Source organism: Cetorhinus maximus, unplaced genomic scaffold, assembly GCF_964194155.1.
Source record: "Cetorhinus maximus unplaced genomic scaffold, sCetMax3.hap1.1 HAP1_SCAFFOLD_271, whole genome shotgun sequence".
Lineage (NCBI taxonomy): Eukaryota > Metazoa > Chordata > Chondrichthyes > Lamniformes > Cetorhinidae > Cetorhinus > Cetorhinus maximus.
This window is the reverse complement of record NW_027596231.1, coordinates 291346-316538: the sequence shown is the minus strand read 5'-3', so window position 1 is coordinate 316538 and position 25193 is coordinate 291346. Positions and strand designations below refer to the sequence as shown.

The 25193-nt window shown below is 45.9% G+C and overlaps 1 protein-coding gene across 1 annotated transcript in view; it reads left to right on the top strand.

The window, feature by feature from the left end:
- LOC144673105 (uncharacterized) overlaps nucleotides 1-25193 on the top strand; it is a 158928-nt gene that overhangs the window by 106291 nt on the left and 27444 nt on the right. The window contains exons 103-115 of the mRNA XM_078535094.1: nucleotides 1114-1173; nucleotides 6989-7042; nucleotides 10890-10922; nucleotides 11201-11254; nucleotides 18629-18685; nucleotides 18965-19024; nucleotides 19876-19935; nucleotides 20611-20667; nucleotides 21805-22146; nucleotides 22336-22395; nucleotides 22678-22737; nucleotides 23298-23357; nucleotides 24033-24089. Coding sequence (XP_078391220.1) covers nucleotides 1114-1173; nucleotides 6989-7042; nucleotides 10890-10922; nucleotides 11201-11254; nucleotides 18629-18685; nucleotides 18965-19024; nucleotides 19876-19935; nucleotides 20611-20667; nucleotides 21805-22146; nucleotides 22336-22395; nucleotides 22678-22737; nucleotides 23298-23357; nucleotides 24033-24089 — 1014 coding nt within the window. The remainder of the gene's footprint in view (nucleotides 1-1113; nucleotides 1174-6988; nucleotides 7043-10889; nucleotides 10923-11200; nucleotides 11255-18628; nucleotides 18686-18964; nucleotides 19025-19875; nucleotides 19936-20610; nucleotides 20668-21804; nucleotides 22147-22335; nucleotides 22396-22677; nucleotides 22738-23297; nucleotides 23358-24032; nucleotides 24090-25193) is intronic.

The window sequence follows — 25193 nt, the reverse complement described above, 5'->3', positions numbered from 1 at the left end:
TCTCATGCCTACGTGTCTGTACTTGGCCTGCTGCAATGTTCCATTGAAGCTCAACGCAAACTGGAGGACAGCACCTTATCTTCCGACTAGGCACTTTACATCCTTCTGGACTTAATATTGATTTCAACAACTTTAGATCATGAACTCTCTCCTCCATCCCCACCCCCTTTCTGATTCCCCTTTTTCCAATACTTTATAATTTTTTATATATATATATTTTTTTGTTATATATTTTTCTTTTCACACCTATTTCCTTTCTTTTTAAATGTATTTCCATCCATTTTTTTATCTCTACCTTTTAGCCAATTTCGATCCCTTCCCCCCACCGCACCCCCTCTAGGACTATGTGTCACTGGCTCATCCTGCTTTCTACCGTTAATGTCATCATTAGCACATTCCTCAGCTAATATCACCACCGTCAACACCCCTTTATCCTTTTGTCTATGACATCTTTGGCAATCTCTTCTTTGCCTCCACCTATCACTGGCCCTCTGTCCAGCTCTACCTGTCCCACCCCCCTCAACCAGCTTATATTCCACCTCATTTCTATATTTCTTAGTTCTGATGAAGAGTCATACGGACTCGAAACGTTAACTGTGTTCCTCTCCGCAGATGCTGTCAGACCTGCTTAGTTTTTCCAGCTATTTTTGTATTTTTTTTCCAGCACTTTCTGCTTTAGTCTCAGATTTCGAGCATTCACAGTATTTTGCTTTTACTCGAGTGAAAGTGGTGATCTTCTTTCAGCACACACTAGAAGTTCATCACTTCACCATGCGTAGATACTGTGGCCTTATTTTCCAAAGGGAAATGGATGGTATTTTTACTCCTTGAAAGAAGGTAGATCAGGGGCCATGGCTGAGGGGAACTCTTGCGTGCATGAGTGTTCACACCAGTGCACTGTTCTCAAATTCACCTTTTAGGCAATGTCAGACAATTCAGTCATGTGGACCTTATGTGGGTGGAAGTGATTGAATATTTGGAGACATCTGAATCCAGATGTACTATTTTAAACAACATATTTCCTGTAAAGCCAATAAAATAAATCTTACAGTGGAACACGATTAGCCTTTATGTTGTATTGCGGTGGGTTTGATTATGTTTCTTGTTCTTCAGAAGTGACCACGACATCAGTGAAATCAGCTACAACCAGCTCCACTCCCGGCTCCACACCGGGTGAGTGATGGCTTCTTTCGATATACAGTAGCAATACCAGTGACACGATCTGTGTTTTTTCAACAACTTCCAGACAGTGGAAGCCCATTACCTCACCATTGTGGATATTTAGTCCATTTGTTCTGGAGCAGACAGGTGTAAAACATGACCATCTGAATGAAACTAAATCAGATCCACTAACTGAGAAGCAATCCTATGTCCATATTCATTCATGATCCTCTTTGTGTGGTATTTAACCCCTTGCAATAGTTATTGAAAATCTGACCTCTGACCCCAGCTCGCATACAATCTGCCCACTTCTTATTGAAACTGTGTTGAGACATGGAGTGGGTAGCTAATTTGTTTGCTGGAGGTGTGTTGGCCATTTAAATATTACAGTGATGCCATGTGCCTCATATTTAACCACAATTTTAAGTTGATTTCTGGCTGGCCAAGTTTTCCAGGCACCCAGAAAGCGACTTGCTAAAGGGTGATTAGCAGTGCTGGATTTGGGGTAACTACATTGCCACCAACCTGTTGGACACAGTTTGTCCGAGCAGAATTTTCCCAGAATTGCACTAAGTGTGGTCGCAAGAGGGTAAAATGGAGTCCTACCTGCCGACCAATATGGCCGGTATTCACACTGTATCTTCCTGAGCCTGCCTTATTATTTATTCATCCCTGGGAAATATGAGTTTCCATGGCGGGTGGGCTCTCATTCCCCCGGTCGCAATCACCCCACTGTCACATCACACCATCCTCCATCATTAAAAGGCAGCCCCCAAAAAGCACTCGTCGCCACTATCTCACCACCGCTGCCCGGGAGACAAGGCCAGCAAAGGTAAAAAGACTGCAGCCCCCCGCTTCAACGACGGGTCTCTCAAGAGACTGCTGGATGACGTGGAGGCCCACCGGGATGTGCTCTACCCCCGCTCTGGCCACAGGATGGGAGCAATGTCACCAACCCGGCATGGGAGGCGGTGGCAACAGTGGTCAGTGCAAACGCCCTTCAGAGGAGGACAGCCACCCAGTGCCATAAAAGGATGAATGGCCTCCTCCGTTCCACCAGGGTAAGTCACTCTTCTCATCACTCCCAACTCACTCACTCACAAACCCATCACAAATCCACAGGGCCCTCACTCACTGCAGTGCAAGGGACATCACCATTCACTCTTTCACACACACCGTCATTGTCCTCATCCCGTCCATGGGACCACTCACCACCCATACAGGCCAGGCATACTTATCATCTGGCCCGGCAGGAGTCCTGATACATTCTCCCCATCTCTATCCGTGCAGGACAAACTGGCTCACTGCAGGAGTGAAAGGTCGCAGACAGGTGGAGGGATGCCGGAGATCAAAGTTCTGACAGAATTCGAAAACAGAGCCTTCCAGCTGGCCGGCGATGACCGGGACCGGTCCTGTGCTGACGGTGAGGTCGGCGCTGCTCTACCAAGTGAGGATCCAGCAGTGCAACATCCATCAGACAACCATGCCATGAGTGATGTGTCCTCTTTCACAGGCCACTGCCATGCACTAATTATCTCCCCTTGCTTTCGCAGGCACATCTGCCAAACAGCCGACGGAGTCCATGACCCAGGCCTCCAATCAAGCCCAAAGAAACCTCTGAAGAGGAAGCTGGAGGCACCCTCCCTGAAGTCCCATTACAGCTCTCATCCCCCATCAACGCAGAGACACACACCTCGATGGGATCTAGCTTTAGAATAACCTTAAGATCATAATCTGGTGAGCACATTGCACTTTCTGATCCACAGCAGGTGGAGGCAGGGACTTCCCAGGTCCCCGGCACTCAGAGGACTATTAGATGCCAGAACATTGTTGAGTCCGAGTCAGTTGACGGACCTCAGGGCTTGGTCATGTCACAGTTGCTGACGCTGCTAAGGCAAACTCGGGAACAACAGGAAGGGATGTCCACTGCACTCCTCAGATTACAAGGCACAATGGAGGAGTCCGTCCGTCTTCAGGCCGAGGTGATAGTATCGGCATTGCAATGCACCAAGGTTAACACTGGTAGGCTGGCGGCTGCCATGGAGACTTTGGTCCAGGACGTCACTTCTGCACTGGGCTTAACTGCATCACTGATGCCATAGCCAGCCTCCAACACGAGAGGGGTGCTGGGCAGCTTGATCTCACTCCAGCTGCCCCCTCCGCTCACGGAGTCAGCCAGGGGCCCTCGGGCACCCATAGGGAGGAGGATCAGCAGGTGCACACTCCGGGCCCATCCACCCAGGTGACTCTGGGAGTGACCAGCCATTCCGACTCTCATACAGTGACCCCCGCAGCTCCACCTTCACAGGCCGAGGAGGGTGCTACTGCCACACAGCAAGACCCTGAAAGCAGGTCAGGACCCACCAAGTCTCGGCCCCCCCCCAGAGGACACTCGCCAAAATCATCAGAGACAGGGCGTCACAGTCAGCAGGCTGCCTCCACCTCTGCTGTGGATATCCAGGGAGTACCAAGGTGTAGCGGCAAGGTTAGGAAATTTAGGTAAAAGTAGTTGCACAGCCTGGGCACGGGTGTTGGTCACTTGTACATACTGTTCACTATTGCTAATAAACACTTAAGAATGTCTCCCTGCCTGTGGCTCCTTGTTCCGATGAGCCTTTCTGCACAAGCTAAAAGGAAGTTGTCTCAGTCCAGGGCTTCTTCCCTGTGCTCTGTGCGGCCTTCAGACCACAGTGATGGTCCAGCCTCTCACTCCCTGGAAACATTACTGATACCTGCACCTCGGTGGTGCTGGCCATTGCTGCCAGAATGTAGTGGGCAGGTGCCACAGAGTTCTCTCATTCTCTGTGTGCTCTAAGCACCTTTAAGGTGGGGCTGACCCCCAACACACCAGCATCTGCAACCAGCAACGCTGTGCACCAGCTGCTGAAGGATTGAGGTGCTGAAGGCGGACACAGCATCAGATGTGTCTAAAGTTTCCTGAGATGGCCTTGATCGTGGAGAGCAAGTGAGCTGCCCTCGGCCAGACAGAAGTCAGACATTCTCAGAGGCCATGTGAAGACCTATGGAGTGTCCTCACTGCATGTTGTCATCATCCTCCTGCGATCGAGCGACTATTAGGGCCTCCATTCCATCTCCATGGCAGAAGCATTCTCACAGAGGTTATTGGTGCTGCCATAAGCCAGACTAGAGTCAAACGTTCACAACTGCATTGTGAGGATCTATGGAGATACCTCACTGCATGTCGTCATCATCCTCCACAAATCTAGCAGCTATGAGGACCTCCCAAGTGCCTGCCTCATCTAGCCACTGCAAGAGCCTCATCCCCGTCATCTTCACCACAGACCCCTCACCCTCATCCCCTTTGGCGTCCACTTCATCGGAGGAGACCTCCAGCTCCTCCATCTCCTCTTCAGCCAGCTCTTCACTCCGTTGCAGTGCCGGGTTGTAAAGGGCGCAGCAGACAGCGACGATACGTGACACCCTCTGTGGACAGTATTGCAGGGCTCCACCAGACCGGTCCAAGCACCAGAACCTCATCGTCAGCATCCCGATGGTCTGCTCAGCCAAGTTGCGAGCTGCTGCATGAGCATCATTATAGCGTTGTTCTGCTGCAGTCTGAGGCTGCCGCATGGGTGTCATCAGTCACCGTATCTGCAGGTAACCCTTGTTCCCAAGGAGCCAACCCTGCAGCCTCTGTGGACCCTGGAAGACTCCAGGGACCTTTGACTGACTGAGGATGTAGGCATCACGCACACTCTCTGGAAACCGTGCACACACCTGCAGGATGTGTTTCTGGTGGTCGCTTACCAGCTGCACGTTCAGTGCGTGGCAGCTCTTGCAGATGGTGTAGTCCACCTTGTGTAGCAACAGAGACATGAGCACCACATGAGTGCAGTCAATCACACCCTGCAGCTGTGGGAATCCCGAGATTAGGGTGAATCCAATAGCCCTTGAATCCTGGCTTCCCAGTCCCAGGCGAAATGCTCAAAGTTGTGTGCCATGGAGAAGATGGCATCTGTGACCTCATGGATGCATTTGTGGGTGGGGGGTTGTGAAATCCCACAGAGGTCACCTGTGGAACCCTGAGAGGAGCCACTGGAATAGATATTGAGCGCTGCGGTCACTCTCACAGCCACTGGCAGTTCATGTCCCCTTGGCGCTAAGTCCTGCAGTAAGTGGCAGATGTGAGCCACCAGGTCCCTAAACATGTGCAGTTGTCGACGAGACTGGTTGTCCGTCATCTGCAGGAATGGCAGGTGGCATCTATAGACCCTGGGCATCGCTAGGCACCAACCAGCCACGGCTCGCAGTCGCTCCTGGGCAGCGTGTGCTGGAGCCCCTTCTTCATGAAGTTGCTGCTCCTGCCTTTGCACAGCCAGGAGCCTCAGTCTCTCCTCCATCTTCTCCACTCTCTGTAGGCCATCAGGCATAGAGCTAGGTCACCAGGATCCAAGATCGTGATGTGATCCCCCTGCAGCATGAAAGAGAGAGAGACGTGGTTATCATGGCTGTACATAGCATCTTTCCTGGCCCTGTGTGACTGCTTCTTAATGCTTCCCGGAGAGTGCTGGTCACCCCTCGGATGGCCAAAAATGAGTGCGCTGCATGGCTGCCCTGCCAACCTGCCACATGGGGGATACTGGTCCAAACCAGGTCCAATCCAAACTGAAATGCTGAGATTGCAAGGGGCTGTGAGCGCCGCCAGCAGTGACTGCTCCATGGCCAGCATTGGCGAGGAGATTGTACAACGTGTGCGGTCCAACTGCTCCGTGGCCCAATAACAAGGTGGCAGATTCGAAGTCTGTGCCAGCGAGGATGGGGGGGCGGGTAAGGTATAGAGCGCTTGGTGGCCTTTTGGTACCCCTGCGTTGCTTGCATGGGCGGGCAGGCTAGGAGCCTGACCCCAATCATATCACTGTGGCTGCGCCTGATCTGTCTCAGTTGCAGAGACATGGTCAGTTTATACAGGTCCCTAATGTGTGGCCACTTCCCTCGCTTACCCTGCCCCCCACCTGTGCTGTGCCATGGCAGCACTTGACCCCCCCCCCCTCCCTCCCCCCCCGCCCCCCCACTGACAACGGTCGCCTCCGAGTCTGGCCAGCACTTGCCCCCTGACACCCTCCGCACCCCCCTCAACAGTCGCCTCCAGGGCCAGGCATCAGTTGCCCCCGCCCCTCACCACCCCTGAGGCCTGTAAACAACAGGCGAGCTGTGGGGAACGCTGCTGCTCACTCACCTCCGTTCCCCCAAAGTGAATGATCTTCCTTTACAATCCACTCCCACTAGCATCCTCCAACTTCCCTGGCTCCAGACTTCGATCTTCCTCCCACTGCGGTCCCCCCTCCCTCCCCCTCCCCACACCACAGCTCTCCCCCTCTCCCTGCCTTCCTGATTTTTCCTGGCTCACCTGGCTCTGCTGCCTGCAAGCTTAAAGCTTTAAAGGTTTAAAGCTTAACAGCAGCTAGCCTCTCAAACTGGCTGACTGGTTGTCTGTGGTTGGAGACAGGGACAAACAATGGTAGTCTGGTCCTGTCATTACATTCAACAGGATCTGTGGAAAACCCACTCTACCTCTTCACCAGCTGGCAATATTTTCCTGACATTTGAGTGAATCATATGATTTCCATTTTTTTCCTTCATCCAGTATGTTGAATGAGTTCTTTTGAATCAGCCATTTACACAAATGCTGTCTTGTCACTTTCATGTTTGTTTACTTGAAAGAATCTGTTAATCCTGTTATTGAAAAAATTGTTTCCTCATTCTTTGTACTATAGAATCAATAAAATAGCCCCCTGGTGAAATTATCAATACTGCAGGATTATGAAATTTGTCAGTAATCATTGTGAATGATTTTCTTTCTGTTCAGGAGGGACGACTTCAAATGCAACAACAGTTTTTATTCAGCTCATTACTAAAACAAGTGAGTGATGTCTTCTTTCAATATACTCCAGCAAGTCTCATCACACTTTTCTTGAATTTACATTTCAGGCAATGTCAGTCCATTAGTTTAGTCTTGTAGACACTTGCTTTTGCGTGTAAATGGTTGGAAATTTCTCAACACTTGAACCTGCAGATGTTTTCTTCAACAATGCATTTGCAACAAAGCCAATAAAATAGTCTGATGGTGGAACTGTACTGGGAGACCATAGGAGTTTACACTGAATGGAAGTGGTTTTGATTAATTTTCTTGTTCTTCAGAAGGAGTCACTACAGACATGCCAATCCTATCGTCATAAATCAAGAGACAAACTCTTAAACGTCAAATGTTGCAATTTTATACAGCATAAACAAATATAGATTAACAGTCACTTCATAAAATGGATTAGCAGTTTATTTAATCTCTAACGGGCAGAATTTCTTGACAAAAACTGTACCCAATTTTAACTCTGACTGGTTTGTTTTTAAATGAGTTAAAATCTTGCTGTTATGTATTCGGTTGCTTTTCTGTATTTCTTAGATGTTTGATTTATTGCAGAGCAATGTAGAGATGACAGTAGTTCCAACTTTATGACAGGTTAATTTACATTACTTTCAAATATCTCAGGATTTACAGGATATTTTATATACACATGGGCCAGAATTTATCCCTCGTCAGGTGGCTGCGCGCCCGACCCAAACGAGCATAAACGGTGCGCGATGACACTGGGCGAGCGCCTTGACGTCATCGTGCACTCGTGCGATATTTTGGTCAGCGGGCGCGCACAGAAGTTGGCAGCACGCCCGCCGACATTTAAAAGGCCTAGTAAGGCCATTTAAGCCATAATTAAGTTCAATTTGTCGCTGCCAATCCAATCTTACTGTATAGGCAGGCAGGTGAAAAGGCCAAGCAGCCTTTAGAATTTTTAGGAAACTTCATCTGTGGGCAGAATGAGGTTTCCGATAGCAAATAAAAATTAAATAAAAATATTTAAATTTCATTCATAACATGACATAACGGAATCACATGAGGGGACATGTTTTCTTTATTTTAAATTTTTTAAATTGTCAGCTCCCTGAGGCAGCTCTGTGCCTCAGGGAGTTTTTCCCGTGCGCATGCGCAAAGTCCCCCGTTTGCCCTCCTCCCCCCAACACACAGGCAACGCTGAGCACTGCGTCACGCGTTTCACACTTGTGAAATCGTGGTTGCGGTCCAATCGCGGCCGGCGGCCGACTCCCCGGCTGCTCCTGCTCGCCTCCCGCCGAGCCCGCTCCGGCGAGGGCAAAATCCTGGCAATGGTCTCAGCTCAGAGCCTCAGATCCTTCTGGAGCTTTCTCAGTTTTCTTAGTTTTGAGAGGGTAAATAAAGAGAAATTGTTTCCAGTGGCCAAAGGATTAATAATCAGAGGAGACAGATTTAAGGCGATTTGCAGAAGAATCAGATGCGATGTGATTGAAATCTTTTTTTCAACAAGAGTGGTTAGGATTTGTTACACATTGCCTAATAGTGCTATCCTAGCATAGCCATGTGTGCTTTCAGCCTGTTTTTCTTTCCTGAGGAAGCAGAGAATGAAGTTCCATCGCTTAATGTATATAGCCCCTGCCACCTCACCCATGCAGCAACATACTCCACATATTGTGAGATATTGCCTATGTCTCCTGCTGATGACTGGACAAACCCAGGGCTGTCAAAAGTGAGGGTGACGGTGACCTTCACAGCCACTGGTGTGAGGCTCCAGATTTGTCTGAAGGAGGTGACACAGCTCCATGAAGAACTCCTTGGTAAATTAGAGCTTCCTCAGCACTGCTCCTGGATCGTGCAAATGTAGATGTATTACTCCCAGAAGAGTCATAGTATGTAGGGCCTTTGATGGAGTGACATTCTTCTACTCCATCCTCGCAGAGCTCCCCCCCTTCTTCTCCGTTTCATCTGCTGGTCATAATAGAGACTAAGAGGAACAACTATCCCCATACCAAGGTCCAATATTCCTCTCTCCTCCCTGACTGTAATCAGCAACTGCCAAAAAAACACTTCTACAAACGCTTACCAGTGTTTCCACCAACTCTGCCTGAGCACACATAAGTGAACAACACCTGATATGCAACTTGTTGAGTGACTCTTTAAACAGCTCCTGTTCAGGGGGTATATTGCCTATTTTTGCTTTAGTGAGAAACACATACATAGACAAGATCTGCCTGGTCCAAGTTTGCAATTCTTGTGTCACATCAGCTGGTTAGACCATGAGAGAACAGGATATCATCCAATCATAGCTGCCCAGCGCACACAACTGGCGCACCTGTGCACATCCTTCCTTCTACATCACGCTGACCACATAGGAAGCAGCTGGCAGTGCAGCCTATACTAGATAAGCAGTACCAAGTCTTCCTAGTACTGCTACAAATGACACTACGCAAACCAAATTTGCTCCCAAAAAGATCAGCCATGATCTTATTGAATGGCGGAGCAGTCTTGAGGGGCAGTACGGCCATATGACCTACTCCTGCTGCTTAAGTACATGGTTATTCTCACTGTAATGATGTGAATACCGACAGCTGATCTTTGCTGCTAAGTAGCATCTTCATTTACAGCATGGGAGCCATTGACCGAAACATACTGTATAAGCTCCAGTACATGAATTGAAACTGCTGTTTCACCTTGTGTCTTCCATTTCTCTACAGAGATTTAGCAATTACAGCTTTGTTGCAAAAGGCAGCATGGGACCAATCAGATGATGGTGCACCACTAATGCACTGAAATGGTGTGCCATTAGTGATACAGCCCGAGCCTCCAGCTCTCCTGAGTCTAGGTCCAAGCAAGAGGCCAATGGATCAGGTGCACAAGGACTTTTAAAAAAATTCATTCACAGTATGTGGGCTTCGCTGATTAGGCCAGCATTTATTGCCTTTGAGAAGGTGGTTGCGAGCTGCCTTCTTGAACCGCTGCAGTCCATGTGGTGTCGGTGCACCCACAGTGCTGTTAGGGAGGGAGTTCCAGCATTTTGACCCAGCGACAGTGAAGGGACTGAAGGAGTAATAAAAATCCCACGTTTTGAGCACCCTCACAAAATTGTGAGTGAGCCTGAATTTCTTTGACAAAGCACATCTTTCACAAAAATTCTTGACAGTTGGCATTTATACACAGAGATAGCAACTGGAACCATTTCCAATAATGCCTCCTCCCTGAGTGACTGATGGCTTCTTGAGATATACAGTAGCAAGACCAGTGTTGCTGTTGCACAAGATCCCAGACAGTGAAAGGACATTATTTCACGCTTTTAGATATTTAGCCCATTCCTTCCAGAGGGAATTAGTTTCAATCTTAACTATTTGAATCAAACTAGATCAAAGTCTGTGCCTGAGGAGCAATGCTATGTCAATGATTGTGAATACCTCTGTCTCTCTTAGACTCTACATGCTCACCAACATTTACTTAACATTTTTGAAATTATGGTCTGGTAATTGCATGAAATGTAGAGGTTGCATTTCATGTTGACAGTGAAACTCTGCATATTTTCAAATTTCAATAGAATCATTATCATATAAGGTCAAAGGCTGACCTGTTGACATGTAATTGTTAATATTTTTCCTGTTTCTTCTTGTGTCCAGTAGCTTGAAATAGTTCTTTCAAAACACAACCAATTATGTAAATATTGTCTTGTTCATTCCATGTTTGTGTTTACTTTTATTACTTGAAAGAAAGAGAATAAGTTACCTTGTTATCATAGGGAAAACTTTTCCTCTTTCTCTGTACTTCAGTATCAATAAAGTGTTTTCAATAATTGTGAATTTTTCAATCCTGCAGGATTTGAAATTGGTGTTCAGTGGTTTGATATTTTTTTCTCTTGTTGTAGCTGTCAATGCTCCCCAGTATAGAACCAGAACAGGTAAGTGACGTCTTCTTTCAATACTCACCAGCAAGCCTGTTCACACCAGTGCGTTATCTCAAATTCAAGTGTCAGGCAATGTTGGTCCATTAGTTCAGTCGAGTAGACACTTCCCTTTTGGGTGGAAATGGCTCAATATTTAAAGGAATTTGAATCTGTAGATATTTTTTTCAACATCACATTTGTAGCAAAATGAACAAAATGGTCTTATGCTGGAACTCTACAGGAATTTACATTGTAGTGTCGTGGTTTTGATTTATTTTCTTCTTCTTTAAAAGGTTCCACTACAAGGGAAACAACTACAGCTGAGTTAACTTCTGGCTCCAAACCTGGTGAGTGATGTCTTCTTTTGAGATGTAGTAGCAAAACCAAGCGACACAAGTCACCTTGTTTTCATCAGCCCTAGATAGTGGAAGGACATTACTTCACACTTGTGGACATTTAGCCCTGAACTTCCGGGGAGACGCAGTTTCAATCATAACTATTTGAATGAAGCTAGATCAGAGACTGTGCTTGAGGAGGAATGCTGTGTCCATGTTTGTGTACATCTCTGTCTCTCTTAGTCTCTGCTTGGTTCCCAACTTTTAGTCAACAGTTTTGAAATAATGCCCGATCGTTTAAAAGAAATATAACATTTCAGTTGTATGTTGATGGTAACTCTGCATGTTGTCAAATTTGGCAGAATTTTAGTAGCTAAGGCGGGCTGGTGTGGCCAGGGGAGTTGGCAATGACACAGCATGATGCTGTCCACTTCTGTGTTTATTCCCTTTGCATTTGCAGACAAGCAGGAAACCCATGTGGCGCTATTGGCTACAATATCGAAATAGACAATTAATTGTGAATTTATCCCAGAATTCTGGTTTTAAGAGCTAGCACATAGGTCTTCTGATCTAGCCAGGATCAGCTAAGTGAGAGTACAACATGGAGCTAAATGAAGCTAACAGGCTGGAAAGCCTTTAAACAGTGAGCCTAGGTGGATGCTGTGCTGCTTATCTGAAAGGCTTGAGCTGACAACACTTGTTCAGAGAACCATTCTTCGCTGCTTCCCAAGTGATTTGTAACTTGCTCAAAGCTATTGTTCTCACTTGAGCTTTACTCACCTCGATCTTATCTTTCCTGCTGTTGGCATTCACTATGGCATGGGAGCAACCTACGCAGTTCTACCTTGAATCTCTGACGATGAACAAGAGGATCAGTGACTCCAACAGAACCAGGAGCAGCAGGAGCAACACCAGGAGCACCGCCAACTGCCTTTTTCCTCAGCCCTATGCCCATCACTCCACAGGGCAGAGGGGATGGCACAGAGATGCAACTCAAAGGAGGCACTTCCCTCAACACAGGGTCCACAGGCAGAGGATCAGCCCTGTTGACATGTCAGAGCACCAGGCCTCACACGGCAGGTCATTGCTGATATCTGAAACAAGAGCTCCTTCACTGTGGGACCCGGTGGGAAAGCATTGCCAGTGGCCATCCAGGTGGCTATTACTGAAGTGCCTATCCCAGTTCTCTGCCTCTCCCTAGAGTTGTGCGCTTTCTTCTACAAAGAGAGAAAGCAAAGAAGTAAAGAAATGGATTATGCAGAGAGGATGCTACGATAATATTTGTGGAGGTGACCGTGAGCATGGGTGCGAGATTTCAATAAGAAGAGGGTGACAAAGCTCCTGGAGAGAGACGAATGAGTAGAGCTGCAAAGGTGTGTTGGTCTGAAGAGTGCTGTGCAGGGGAAAGCTGGGGAAGTCAGAGTGTAGGGTTTGGCACCTGAAAATAAGATGCCACTCGTCATCTTCAGTCTTCTAAGGTCACTGAATCTTTTGGATTATGGAATCCAGGTTTTGAGAGGCCAGTTTGCTTCTGCTCACTTCCTCGGCTGTCTTTATCCATGCCTGTTTTTGTTGAGAATATGGCTTCACCCTCCTGTCAGCAAGAAGCAGCACACAGCAGGACATTATTTTTTATTTCATGGGATTTGGGTGTTGCTGGCAAGGCCAGCATTTATTACCGACCCCTAATTGCCCTTGAACTGAGTGACTTGCTAGGCCCTTTCAGAGGGCAGTTAAGAGACAACCACATTGCTGTGGGTCTGGAGTATATGTAGGCCAGACTAACTAAGGACAGTAGATTCCCTTCCCTAAAGGACTTAAGAGAACCAGATGGTTTTTTTTTTAAAACAACAATCAATTATAGTTCGACAGTCAGCATTACTGTGACTAGCTTTCAATTCTAAATTTATTAATTAATTGAATTTTCATTTCACCAGCTGCATGATGGGATTTGAACCCATGCGCCCAAAGCATTAGCCCGGGTCTCTTGATTACGAATCCAGTGACATTACCACTATGCCACTGTCTTCTTTTGGGACTGCTCCAGAATCTAAGGATTTTTGGAAGATTACTACCAGTGCATCCACTATTTGTGTAGCTACTTCTTTTAATATCCTCGGATGAGACCCATCAGGTCCAGGGGACTTATCGGCCTTCAGCCCCATTAGTTTCTCTAGTAATTTTTCCCTAGCGATAGTTATTGTATTTATTTCCTCCCCCCAACCCCCCTACTTTTGCCTCTTGATTATTTAGTATTTTTGGTATGCTATTAGTGTTTTCTACCGTGAAGACTGATGCAAAGTATTTATTCAACTCCTCTGCCATTTCCTGGCTCGCCATTATTATTTTTCAGCCTCATTCTCGAAGGTGCCTATGTTCACTTTAGCCTTTCTATTCTTTTTTATATCTTTAAAGAAGCTCTTACTGTCTATTTTTATATTACTTGCTAGTTTACCCTCAAAGTTTATTTTCTCCCTCTATTATTTTTTGATCATCTCTTGTTGGTTTTTAAAACTTTCCCAATCTTCTGGCTTAGCACTAATCTTTGCTACATTGTATGTTTTTCCTTTCAATTTGATACTATCCTTAACTTCCTTGGTTAACCATGGTTGGTTTATCCCCTTCCTAGAATCTTTCTTCCTCACTTTGTTGCGAATCATGAACTATTTTTTTAAATGTCTGCCATTGTTCATCAACCGTCTTTTCTGCTAAACCCCTTTCCCAGTCCACTTCAGACAACTCTGCCCTCATTCCTTTAGTAATTACCCTTTTTTAAGTTTAGCACAGTTGTTTTCGAACCAAGTTTCTCACTGTCAAACTGAATGCTAAATTCTGTCATATTATGGTCACTGTTTCCTAGGGGATCTTTTACTCTGTGATCATTTATTAAATCTGCCTCATTACACATTACCAGATCCAAAATGGCCTGATCCCTGGTTGGAGCCACAACATATTGTTCTAGGAAACTGTCCTGAACACACTCTACGAATTTTTGCTCGTGGCTACCTCTGCCAATATGATTTTCCCAATCTACATGAAGATAAAAATCACCCAAGATTAATGTACTGCCTTTTTTACACGCCCTTATTATGTCCTGATTTATTCTCTGTCCTACAGTATAGCTACTGTCACGGGGCCTATAGATTACTCCCACCAGTGTCTTCTTCCCCTTGTTATTTCTTACCTCCATCCATATAGATTCTGCATCTTCCGATCCAAGATCATTTCTTGCTATCATACTTATTCTATCTCGTACTAACAAAGCTACCCCACCACACTTTCCTTCCTGCCCGTCCTTTCGAAAAGTCACGTACCCCTTAATACTTAGTACCCAGCTTTGATCACCTTGTAACCATGTCTCCATAATGGCTATAAGGTCATATCCAGTAACCTCTGTTTATGCCGTTAATTCATTTATTTTGTTCTGAATATTATGTGCATTTAAGTAAAGAGCCATTAATTTTGCCTTTTTACCATTTCCCTCCCTTTGATCGTATTTGCTGTTTCTTTTTAATGTTTGTACACTCTGCCCCTTGCCGTCACACTCTGGATATCATTACCCTGAATAGTTGCCCTGCAATGCTGCCATATCTTTTTGCTTTGTAAGCCTACATATCTCTTCTCCAGAACCTTCCCCCCTCTATTTAGTTTAAAGCCCTCTCTACAGCCCCAATTATCTGATTCATCAGGACACTGGTCCCAGCATAGAAACATAGAAAATAGGAGCAGGAGTAGGCCATTCGGCCCTTCGAGCCTGCTCCGCCATTCATTATGATCATGACTGATCATCCAACTCAATAGCCTGCTCCCGCTTTCTCCTCAAATCTTTTGATCCTTTTTGCCCCAAGAGCTTTATCTAACTCCTTCTTGAAAACATACAATGTTTTGGCCTCAACTACTTTCTGTGGTAGCAAATTCCACAGGCTCACCACTCTCTGGATGAAGAAATTTCTCCTCATCTCTGTCCTAAATGGTCTACCTGTATCCTCAGACTGCGACCCCTGGTTCTGGACTCCCCCACCATCGAGAACATCCTTCCTTCGGTGCATCCTTCAGGGATCACCCGCCCTGCCATCGCTATTGTATTTAATTTAATTTATTAATTAATTACTCTAGTATCCGTGCTCTTTGCATGGTGAAGCCCAGAACAGCTCCGTCCTACCCCAATACTGGTGCCAGTGCCCCATGAACTGAAAACTATCACTCACGCACCAATCTTTGAGCCACGCATTTAACTTGACTTTATTTACTCTATGCCAGTTTGCCCGTTGCTCAGATAGTAATCCCAAGATTATTACCTTGGAGGTTCTGCTTTTTAATTTAGCTCCTAACTGTTCAAATTCTTTCAGCAGAACCTCCTTTCAAGTCCTATCAATGTCGTTGGTACCAACATGGATGACGACAACTGGATCCCTCCCCTCCCACTCCAAGTTCCTCTTCAGCCCTGAGGAGATGTCCTTAACCCTGGCAATGAGTAGGCAACACAGCCTTCGGGACTCACGCTCACAGCTGCAGAGAACAGTATCTAACCCCTACCATTACTACGTTCCTATTTCCTCCCACCACTTGAATGGCTCCCGTACCATGGTGCCATGGTCAGTTCACTCATCCTCCCTGCAGTCTCCGCTCTCACCCACACAGCTTGCAAGAACCTCGTAACTGTTGGTAGCCGGCGTGAAAAATGGCGTCTTAGCTGCCAGCCACAATGGCAGGATTTCACGCCACATCGTCCCCTTCCCGGCACGTCCTGCCTCATTAATAATGCATTCATGGGAAACATGCTGAATCACTGGTAGACAAGCTTGGATTAGCCTGCCACGCCATGACCTCACCGCTTCACTCACTCCAGGCGCCATATTTAAAATGCAGCCTACTTTGTGCCTTCAGACCAGGACTGCTCCTGGCGACAGATGGCCCCGAAAGCAAAGGTGACAGCAGCCCTCAGATTTAGTGACGCCTCTCTGGGGTGCCTGCTGGGCACAGCGGAAGGCCGCTATGATGTCTTCTACCCCTGCTTTGGCCGCAGGAGGCCCGCCAGAGTCAGCAGTCCGGTCTGGGAGGTGGTGGCAGCAGCAGTCAGCACCACCAGAGCACAAAGGAGGTCAGTCGCCCAATGCAAGGAGAGGATGAATGCTCTCATCCATTCCACCAGGGTAAGTCAACCACCTCATTACTCTCAACTCACACACTCACAAACCCATCACACATCCACAGAGACCTCACACCACAAGAGACAACACCACTAACTCTCACACATGCTCGCACATCTCCATCAGGCTGATATCCTCTGGAGCTCGGGCCCTCATGGTTCCATCACCACACACACATTCCATGCAGTGCCACATGTGCGGCTCACACTCTCTCCATCTGTTTTCATGTAGGAGAAGCTGGTTCACAACAGCAGGGAGAAGCCCCAGACTGGGGATGGAGTGGCCCATATTAAACCCCTCACTCAATTTGAGGAGCGTGCCATTGTGCTGACTGGTGAGGACGTGGACCCTGCCTATGGCGACAGTGAGGTCGGCGGCAAACACCCACATGAGGATCCTGCACCACATCATCCTCTCTTAGCAAAACTGTCAATGCTCGGTCTCCTGTTTTTGACTCTGCTGTCATGCACTCATTACCTCCACTTTGGTTCACAGAGAGCTCTGCCAAGTGACCGACACTCTCAGCCAGCCAGCCCCTCAGCTCCATCCAGGACCTCACGTCCAGCCATGAGAACACCTCCTCCATGGAAGAGCTGGAAATAAGCAGCCTGGAAGACCTGTCACAACCACACCCTCCACCAGCGCAGAGACACACACCTCAGTGGGACTTAGATCTAGAGCAGGCTCAGGTTCACAATCTGGTGGTTACCGCACAGACACGTGTCCACAGCAGGAGGAGGCAGGTTCAGCCGGGGAAGACTGCTGGGGAAGAGGTATCTGTGAGATCTGAGTCAGATGACGGGCCGCTGGATTCGGCCTTCCAACTCATCGTGGAGAGTAAGCAGAAGGCAGGGGAACATCAAGCAGAGCTGTTGGAGGCCCTCAACAGAGTGGCATGTGAGTCGGAGAAGTGCATCCGCCTGCTCTCTGATGAAGAGGTGCCCACATGTGAGCTTATGGAGGTCTCCATGAGAAGGATGGCAGATGCCATGGAGACCTGGGTCCAGCTGAACGTGGAGATGCACACAGACCTGCATTCCATCGCGGTAGCCATGGGTGAGTTCCTGCAGTGGCAACACAAGAGGGAAACAGGGCACCTCAATGTCCCTCCAAGTGCTCCTCCCCCTCAAGGAGTTAGGCTGTGGCCCTGGGGCACCCGAAGGGAGGAGGATCAGGAGCTGGACACCCTTAGGTCATCCACTCAGGAATCTCAGAGGGTGTTCGCTCCCTCTGAGTCCCCTTTGCATGTGACCCCCTCAACCTCATCTCTGTTACTGCAGAGGGAGCAGATGGTCCACAGGAGGACAGCCAAAGCAAGCCGGGGCCCCCAAGGCCTTGGCTCTCCGGAGGACACACGCTGAAGTCATCAGTGGCAACAGGGCCAACCATTACACAGGCCATCTCCAGCCCTGCTGTGGATGTCAGGGCAGCAATTAGAAGAAGTGGTATGCCTAGAAAAGTTAAGAAATTCTGATCGCAAGTGGTTGCTTTATAATCTGAAAACATATACAGTTTCACTGAATAATGTGTAATGTTGCCTTTCAGCTTCAATGACAGGCTTCGCGACTCCTCACCCTATATCTCCGCCACCCCCCAACTAACAGTTCACCTGCACCCAGTCGGATGACGAGTGATTCTGGAGGGAGAAGTGCGTGTGTGTGGCAGAGCCTTTCGGAGCCTCGTGCAAGCACTCTCCCACGCACGCGGAGCCTACATCCATCACACTCATCTCAATATCCCGAGCATTGTCAATTTTGCCTGCTAGGGTTCTCTTTCAATTGTCCATCTGAGCTGACCTGCATCTGCGCCCACCCACTGACACCACTACCAAGCAGCACCAGTGCCCTCCAACATAAGGCTCCGCCCAGTTTCTATTTCGGCGAAATGGTAGTTATCAAGTTTCAGTTAAGCTCCCCCATCTTTCCCCTCCCCCAGTTGCCCATGCCCTTTCTCCTATCACTGTCAACCCTGCTGGCATCAAGTTCCAGCTCCCCACTGTCATCTACCAACATGAACCCATGTCAAACCAGGATGTCCAGGTGAACGTGCACGTTCTCTACCTTCCTGAAAATCCCACCCCAATCCACACTCAACAGCCCAACCTCCTCCTTCCTACTCCCAGGGTCCGTGGCGGCCTCCCTTAATGTTAATAATGTATCCCAGTTGTAAAATTCTCAGTACTGTAGGATTTGGAATTGGAATTCGGTGGTTTTGAATGTTATTTTCTTGTCAGCAGTGTCAACAACACAGGAAACAACTACCACACCTGTGACTGAGAAAACTACTACAGCAGGTAAGTGATGTCTCCTTTCAATATTCACCGGCAAGTCTGTTCACACTGGGATGCTTTTCTCTTTGCAGCTTTCAAGAAATCTCCGTCATTCATTCAGTCTTGTACATTTCCTTTTTGACGGGATGTTGAAAATGTACTTAAATCTGAATCATCAAATAGTTTTGAAAATTTCACTTTTGTAGCAAGATCAGTGTGTTGGTTTTATGCCAACAATATATAGGAAAGCTATGGTATTTACATTGTGGTGCAGTGGCTTTCATTATTCTTCTTGTTCCTCAGAAGGGTTGACTACAACAGTGAAACCAACTACAACTGGGTCCACTACTGGCTCCAGACCGGGTAAGTAAAGGCTTCTTTTGATAAACAGCAGCAAGAGCAGGAAAGAAGTGAAATAAAAAGATAATGCTGGAAAAGTTCAGCAAGTCTGCCAACACCTGCTGAGTATTTCCTGTACTTTATGGCTTTGTCTCAGATTTCCAAATCCACAGTATTTTGCTTTTACTCGAGTGAAAGAGGTGATCTTCTTTCGGCACACACTAGAAGTTCATCACTTCATCATGGGTAGATACTGTGACCTTACTTTACAAAGGGAAATGGATGAAATTTTTATTCCTTGAAAGAAGGTAGATCAGGGGCCATGGCTGAGGGGAACTCTTGTGTGCATGAGTGTTCACACCAGTGCACTGTTCTCAAATTCACCTTTTAGGCAATGTCAGTCCATTCTGTCATGTGGACCTGATGTGGGTGGAAGTGATTGAATATTTGGAGATATCTGAACCCAGCTGTACTATTTTAAACATCATATTTGCAGCAAATCCAATAAAATAAATCTTACAGTGGAACACGATTAGCCTTTATGTTAGAACGAAAGAACCAAGAAAAGTTACAACACAGAAGGAGGCCATGCGGCCCATCTTGTCCACGCCAGCAGAAGCCACCCAGATGCCCATTCTAATCCCACCTTCCTGCACCCGGCCCATAGCCCTGCAGTTTAGAGCACTTTAGCTGCAGATCCAGGTACTTTGTAAAAGAGTTTAAACTTTCTGCCTCAACCAGCAACTTGGGCAGCGAATTCCAGACACCCACTACCTTCTGCGTAAAAAAGTTCTTCATCACGTCCCCCTACACCTTCTTCCACATATCTTGAATGTTGTATTGCAGTGAGTTTGATTATGTTTCTTGTTCTTCAGAAGTGACCACGACAACAGTGAAATCAGCTACAACCAGGTCCACTCCCGGCTCCACACCGGGTGAGTGATAGTTTCTTTCGATATACAGTAGCAAAACCAGGGACACGAGCCGTCTTGTTTCAACAACTTCCAGACAGTGGAAGTCCATTACTTCACACTTGTCGATGTTTAGTCCAGAACTTCCAGAGTGAACTGGGTGATAACTGACAGATTCAGACGAAACTCGAACAGAATATACACCTGAGGAAATATGTTTTATCCATGTTTCTGTATGCACCGTTCTCTCATGGAATCTACTTGCTCACCAATATTTACCGAATCTTTTCCTAAATAATGGCCTGACATTTACATAATATGGAAAATGTTCATTGCACGTTGATGGTGATATGCAGCGGCATTTTCAAACTCCAGTAGTTTCAAAAATATATCTTATCAAAGGATGTTCCCCGTAGAATACTGTAATTGTTCGTATTCTTCCATTTTCTTCTTTCACCTGTAACTTTAAAGAATATTTTTGAAACAAAACCAAATATGCAAATACTGATTTGTCTTTTTCCTGTTTAAGTTTGGTCCTTTGTACTCGAAGTTAGTTGAGGTTGTCAGTAGCTGTTGTCAATACTTTCCTCATTCTTTATTCCTTATTGTCAATTAAATAACCAAATGCTGGAACTGTATTAATGCTGCTGAATTTGCAGTCAGAATGCAGCGGTTTTCAATGTTTTCCTTTTCCTTCAGAAGTGCCAACTCCATCAACCGTAACAACAACTGTGTCTACAGCCGGTTCTACAACTGGTAAGTGATGCTTTCTTTCAATATCTCCCTCTTGCCTGTTAGACTGTCCCTTGGGTTCGAGGATGACTTGCTTCCATTCTGGTTCGAGGAGCTCTACCATGGCAGATAAGTCCAATGCACAATCTGCAGGTTCTGCCACATGCAGGGCAAATGGTGATTTGAGGGTCATGTAGATGACTTGTTTGGCGGTGTGTGTGCTCTTTCCGACGACTAGATCTTGTCTCTGCGACGAATCTCTCGATATGTCCGGTGTCTTCCCAAATGAAACCTCTCCATTTTTGTCAGTCAAAGGCCAGGAACTCCCATGGATCCAGCGGGATATTTGAGCTCTTCAGGGATGCTTTGAGGACATCCTTGAAGTGTTTCTGCTGCCCTCCTGGGAGTCTCCTGCTGCGACCGAGTTCCAGGTGAAGCTTTTGGAGCTGGTATCAGGCATTTATATGACACCTGTTGCCCAGCAGAGCTGGTTTTGAGTAATTGTCACCTCCCTGCTCGACATGTTGGCTAGGGAGAGGATGACCCTTGTCTCAGGTTTGTAATACTGGATTCAAATACTCTTTTCAATTACTCTTGCAACTCCGCCTAGATCAACTTTGGCACAGACAATGCAGGTCCATCAGTTCAGTCCTTTAGACCCAAAGCCAATTCCTTCTGAAGGAATTATTTGAAAAGTTCATTATTCTCAATCTGCAAACAATGGCATTTAAAACAATTACAAAAGCGTTGTTGTGTCAAGTTCTCCCGGAGGAGTTTTTCCCCATCGGAAGAATTAAATAATGAATGTTTTAAGAGATTTAACTGCAAATTTGGACACTTCTTCCCAAATCTGTCTCCTTTAGTTGCCACTTATTCTCACACACATTTTCATTACGATTTTCCACCCTGTAAAATTTCCACTTCAAGCTTCTCGCAGGCTGAACACTTGTCAATTCTATTGGAATCATTGCCAAATACTGTGAAAAGAATTTCCCTTTTCTATGCTCTTGACATTATTAATGTTTTAGAGCATGATCATGAAATAATGCATTTGAAGCATTTACAAATGCTAACTTGCTCCTGTCACATTTATGTTTCTTATTTTTGGTTAGTTCATGAGTGTCTCATGTGTTCTCCTACATTTCTCCTTTTCACTTACAGAGCTCGTCTGCCATGGCAAATGGTCACCCTGGATTAACGAACATACACCTTCTGAGGGCAGCCCAGGCGATTTTGAATTGCTTGATCCCAAACATAATGAATACTGTTCCTTCCCTACTGAAGTAATCACTAACATTCAGTGTCAATTTGTTGATCAGCCTGAGAGACCAATCAGCGAGTCACCAGACAATGTGACATGCGACAAAGACAAAGGGCTCAACTGTGAGGTCTCTCAAAGTGCTTTGGAGGAGAAAAGATTTTGTTCTGACTACCAAGTTCGCATTTGCTGTGAGCCAGTGTCACCAGTGAGCACAACGACCACCAGTACAACCTCCACTTCGGGTAAGTGATACTTGTTTAATAACATAAAGCAGATAAAGAAGTCATGATACCTAGTGAGTAGCTGTACTTACCAATTTCCTCAAGATTTGTGCCTTAATATCAAGAATGTATCCCAGTTGTAAAATTCTCAATACTGTAGGATTTGGAATTGGAATTCGGTGATTTTGAATGTTATTTTCTTGTCAGCAGTGTCAACAACAGCACAGGAAACAACTACCACACCTGTGATTGAGAAAACTACTACAGCAGGTAAGTGATGTCTCCTTTCACTATTCACCGGCAAGTCTGTTCAGACTGGGATGCTTTTCTCTTTTGCAGCTTTCAAGAAATCTCCGTCATTCATTCAGTCTTGTACACGCTTTCTTTTCGATGTAAATGGTTGAAAATGTACTTAAATCTGAATCATCAATTAGTTTTGTAACCATCACTTTTGTAGCAAGATCAATGTGATAGTTTTATGGTCAAACTACACGAAAACTGTGGTATTTATATCGTGGTGAAGTGGTTTTCATTATTTTTCTTGTTCCCCAGAAGGGGTCACTACAACAGTGAAACCAACAACAACTGGGTACACGACTGGTTCCACACCGGGTAAGTAAAGCCCTCTTTTGATGAGCATCAGCAAGACCAGGAAACAAGTGCAATAATAAGATAATGCTGGAAAAGTTCAACAAGTCTGCCAACACCTGCTGAGTATTTCCTGTACTTTATGGCTTTGTCTCAGATTTCCAAATACACAGTATTTTGCTTTTACACTAGCGAAACAAGTGATCTTCTTCCAGCACACACTAGAAGTTCATGACTTCACCACTGGTAGATACTGTGACCTTACTTTACAAAGGGAAATGGATGAAATTTTTATTCCTTGAAAGAAGGTCGATGAGAGGCCGGGGCTGAGGGGAACTCTTGTGTGCATGAGTGTTCACACCAGTGCACTGTTCTCAAATTCGCCTTTTAGGCAACGTCAGTCCATTCAGTCATGTGGACCTGATGTGGGTGGAAGTGATTGAATATATGGAGACATCGGGATCCAGATGTGCTATTTTACACATCCTTTTTACAGCAAAGCCAATAAAATAAATCTTACAGTGGAATACAATTAGCCTTTATGTTGTATTGCAGTGGGTTTGATTATGTCTCTTATTCTTCAGAAGTGACCACGACAACAATGAAATCAGCTACAACCAGGTCCACTCCCGGCTCCACACCGGGTGAGTGATGGCTTCTTTCGATATACAGTAGCAATACCAGTGACACGAGCTACCTTAATTCCACAACTTCCAGACAGTGGAAGTCCATTACTTCACACTTGTCAATTTTTAGTCCAGAGCTTCCAGAGTGAACTGGGTGATAACTGACACGTTCAGACGAAGCTCGATCAGAATGTGCACATGAGGAAATATGTTTTATCCATGTTTCTGTATGCACCGATCTCTCATGGAATCTAATTGCTCACCAATGTTTACAGAATCTTTTCCTAAATAACGGCCTGACATTTACATAATATGGAAGATGTTCATTGCACGTTGATGGTGATAGGCAGCATCTTTTTTGAAGTCCAGTGGGTTCAAAAATATATCTTATCAAAGGATGTTCCCCTTAGAATGTTTCGATTGTTCATATTCTTCCATTTTCTTCTTTCACCTGTAACTTTAAAGGATATTTTTGAAACAAAACCAAATATGCAAATATTGAATTGTCTTTTTCCTGTTTAAGTTTGGTCCTTTGTACTCGAAGTTAGTTGAGGTTGTCAGTAGCTGTTGTCAATACTTTCCTCATTCTTTATTCCTTATTGTCAATTAAATAACCAAATGCTGGAACTGTATTAATGCTGCTGAATTTGCAGTCAGAATGCAGCGGTTTTCAATGTTTTCCTTTTCCTTCAGAAGTGCCAACTCCATCAACCGTAACAACAACTGTGTCTACAGCCGGTTCTACAACTGGTAAGTGATGCGTTCTTTCAATATCTCCCTCTTGCCTGTTAGACTGTCCCTTGGGTTCGAGGATGACTTGCTTCCATTCCAGTTCGAGGAGCTCTACCATGGCAGATAAGTCCAATGCACAATCTGCAGGTTCTGCCACATGCAGGGCAAATGGTGATTTGAGGGTCATGTAGATGACTTGTTTGGCGGTGTGTGTGCTCTTTCCGACGACTCGATCTTGTCTTTGCGACGAATCTCTCGATATGTCCGGTGTCTTCCCAAATGAAACCTCTCCATTTTTGTCAGTCAAAGGCCAGGGACTCCCATGGATCCAGCGGGATATTTGAGCTCTTCAGGGATGCTTTGAGGACATCCTTGAAGTGTTTCTGCTGCCCTCCTGGGAGTCTCCTGCTGCGACCGAGTTCCAGGTGAAGCTTTTGGAGCTGGTATCAGGCATTTATATGACACCTGTTGCCCAGCAGAGCTGGTTTTGAGTAATTGTCACCTCCCTGCTCGACATGTTGGCTAGGGAGAGGATGACCCTTGTCTCAGGTTTGTAATACTGGATTCAAATACTCTTTTCAATTACTCTTGCAACTCCGCCTAGATCAACTTTGGCACAGACAATGCAGGTCCATCAGTTCAGTCCTTTAGACCCAAAGCCAATTCCTTCTGAAGGAATTATTTGAAAAGTTCACTATTCTCAATCTGCAAACAATGGCATTTAAAACAATTACAAAAGCGTTGTTGTGTCAAGTTCTCCCGGAGGAGTTTTTCCCCATCGGAAGAATTAAATAATGAATGTTTTAAGAGTTTTAACTGCAAATTTGGACACTTCTTCCCAAATCTGTCTCCTTTAGTTGCCACTTATTCTCACACACATTTTCATTACGATTTTCCACCCTGTAAAATTTCCACTTCAAGCTTCTCGCAGGCTGAACACTTGTCAATTCTATTGGAATCATTGCCAAATACTGTGAAAAGAATTTCCCTTTTCTATGCTCTTGACATTATTAATGTTTTAGAGCATGATCATGAAATAATGCATTTGAAGCATTTACAAATGCTAACTTGCTCCTGTCACATTTATGTTTCTTATTTTTGGTTAGTTCATGAGTGTCTCAT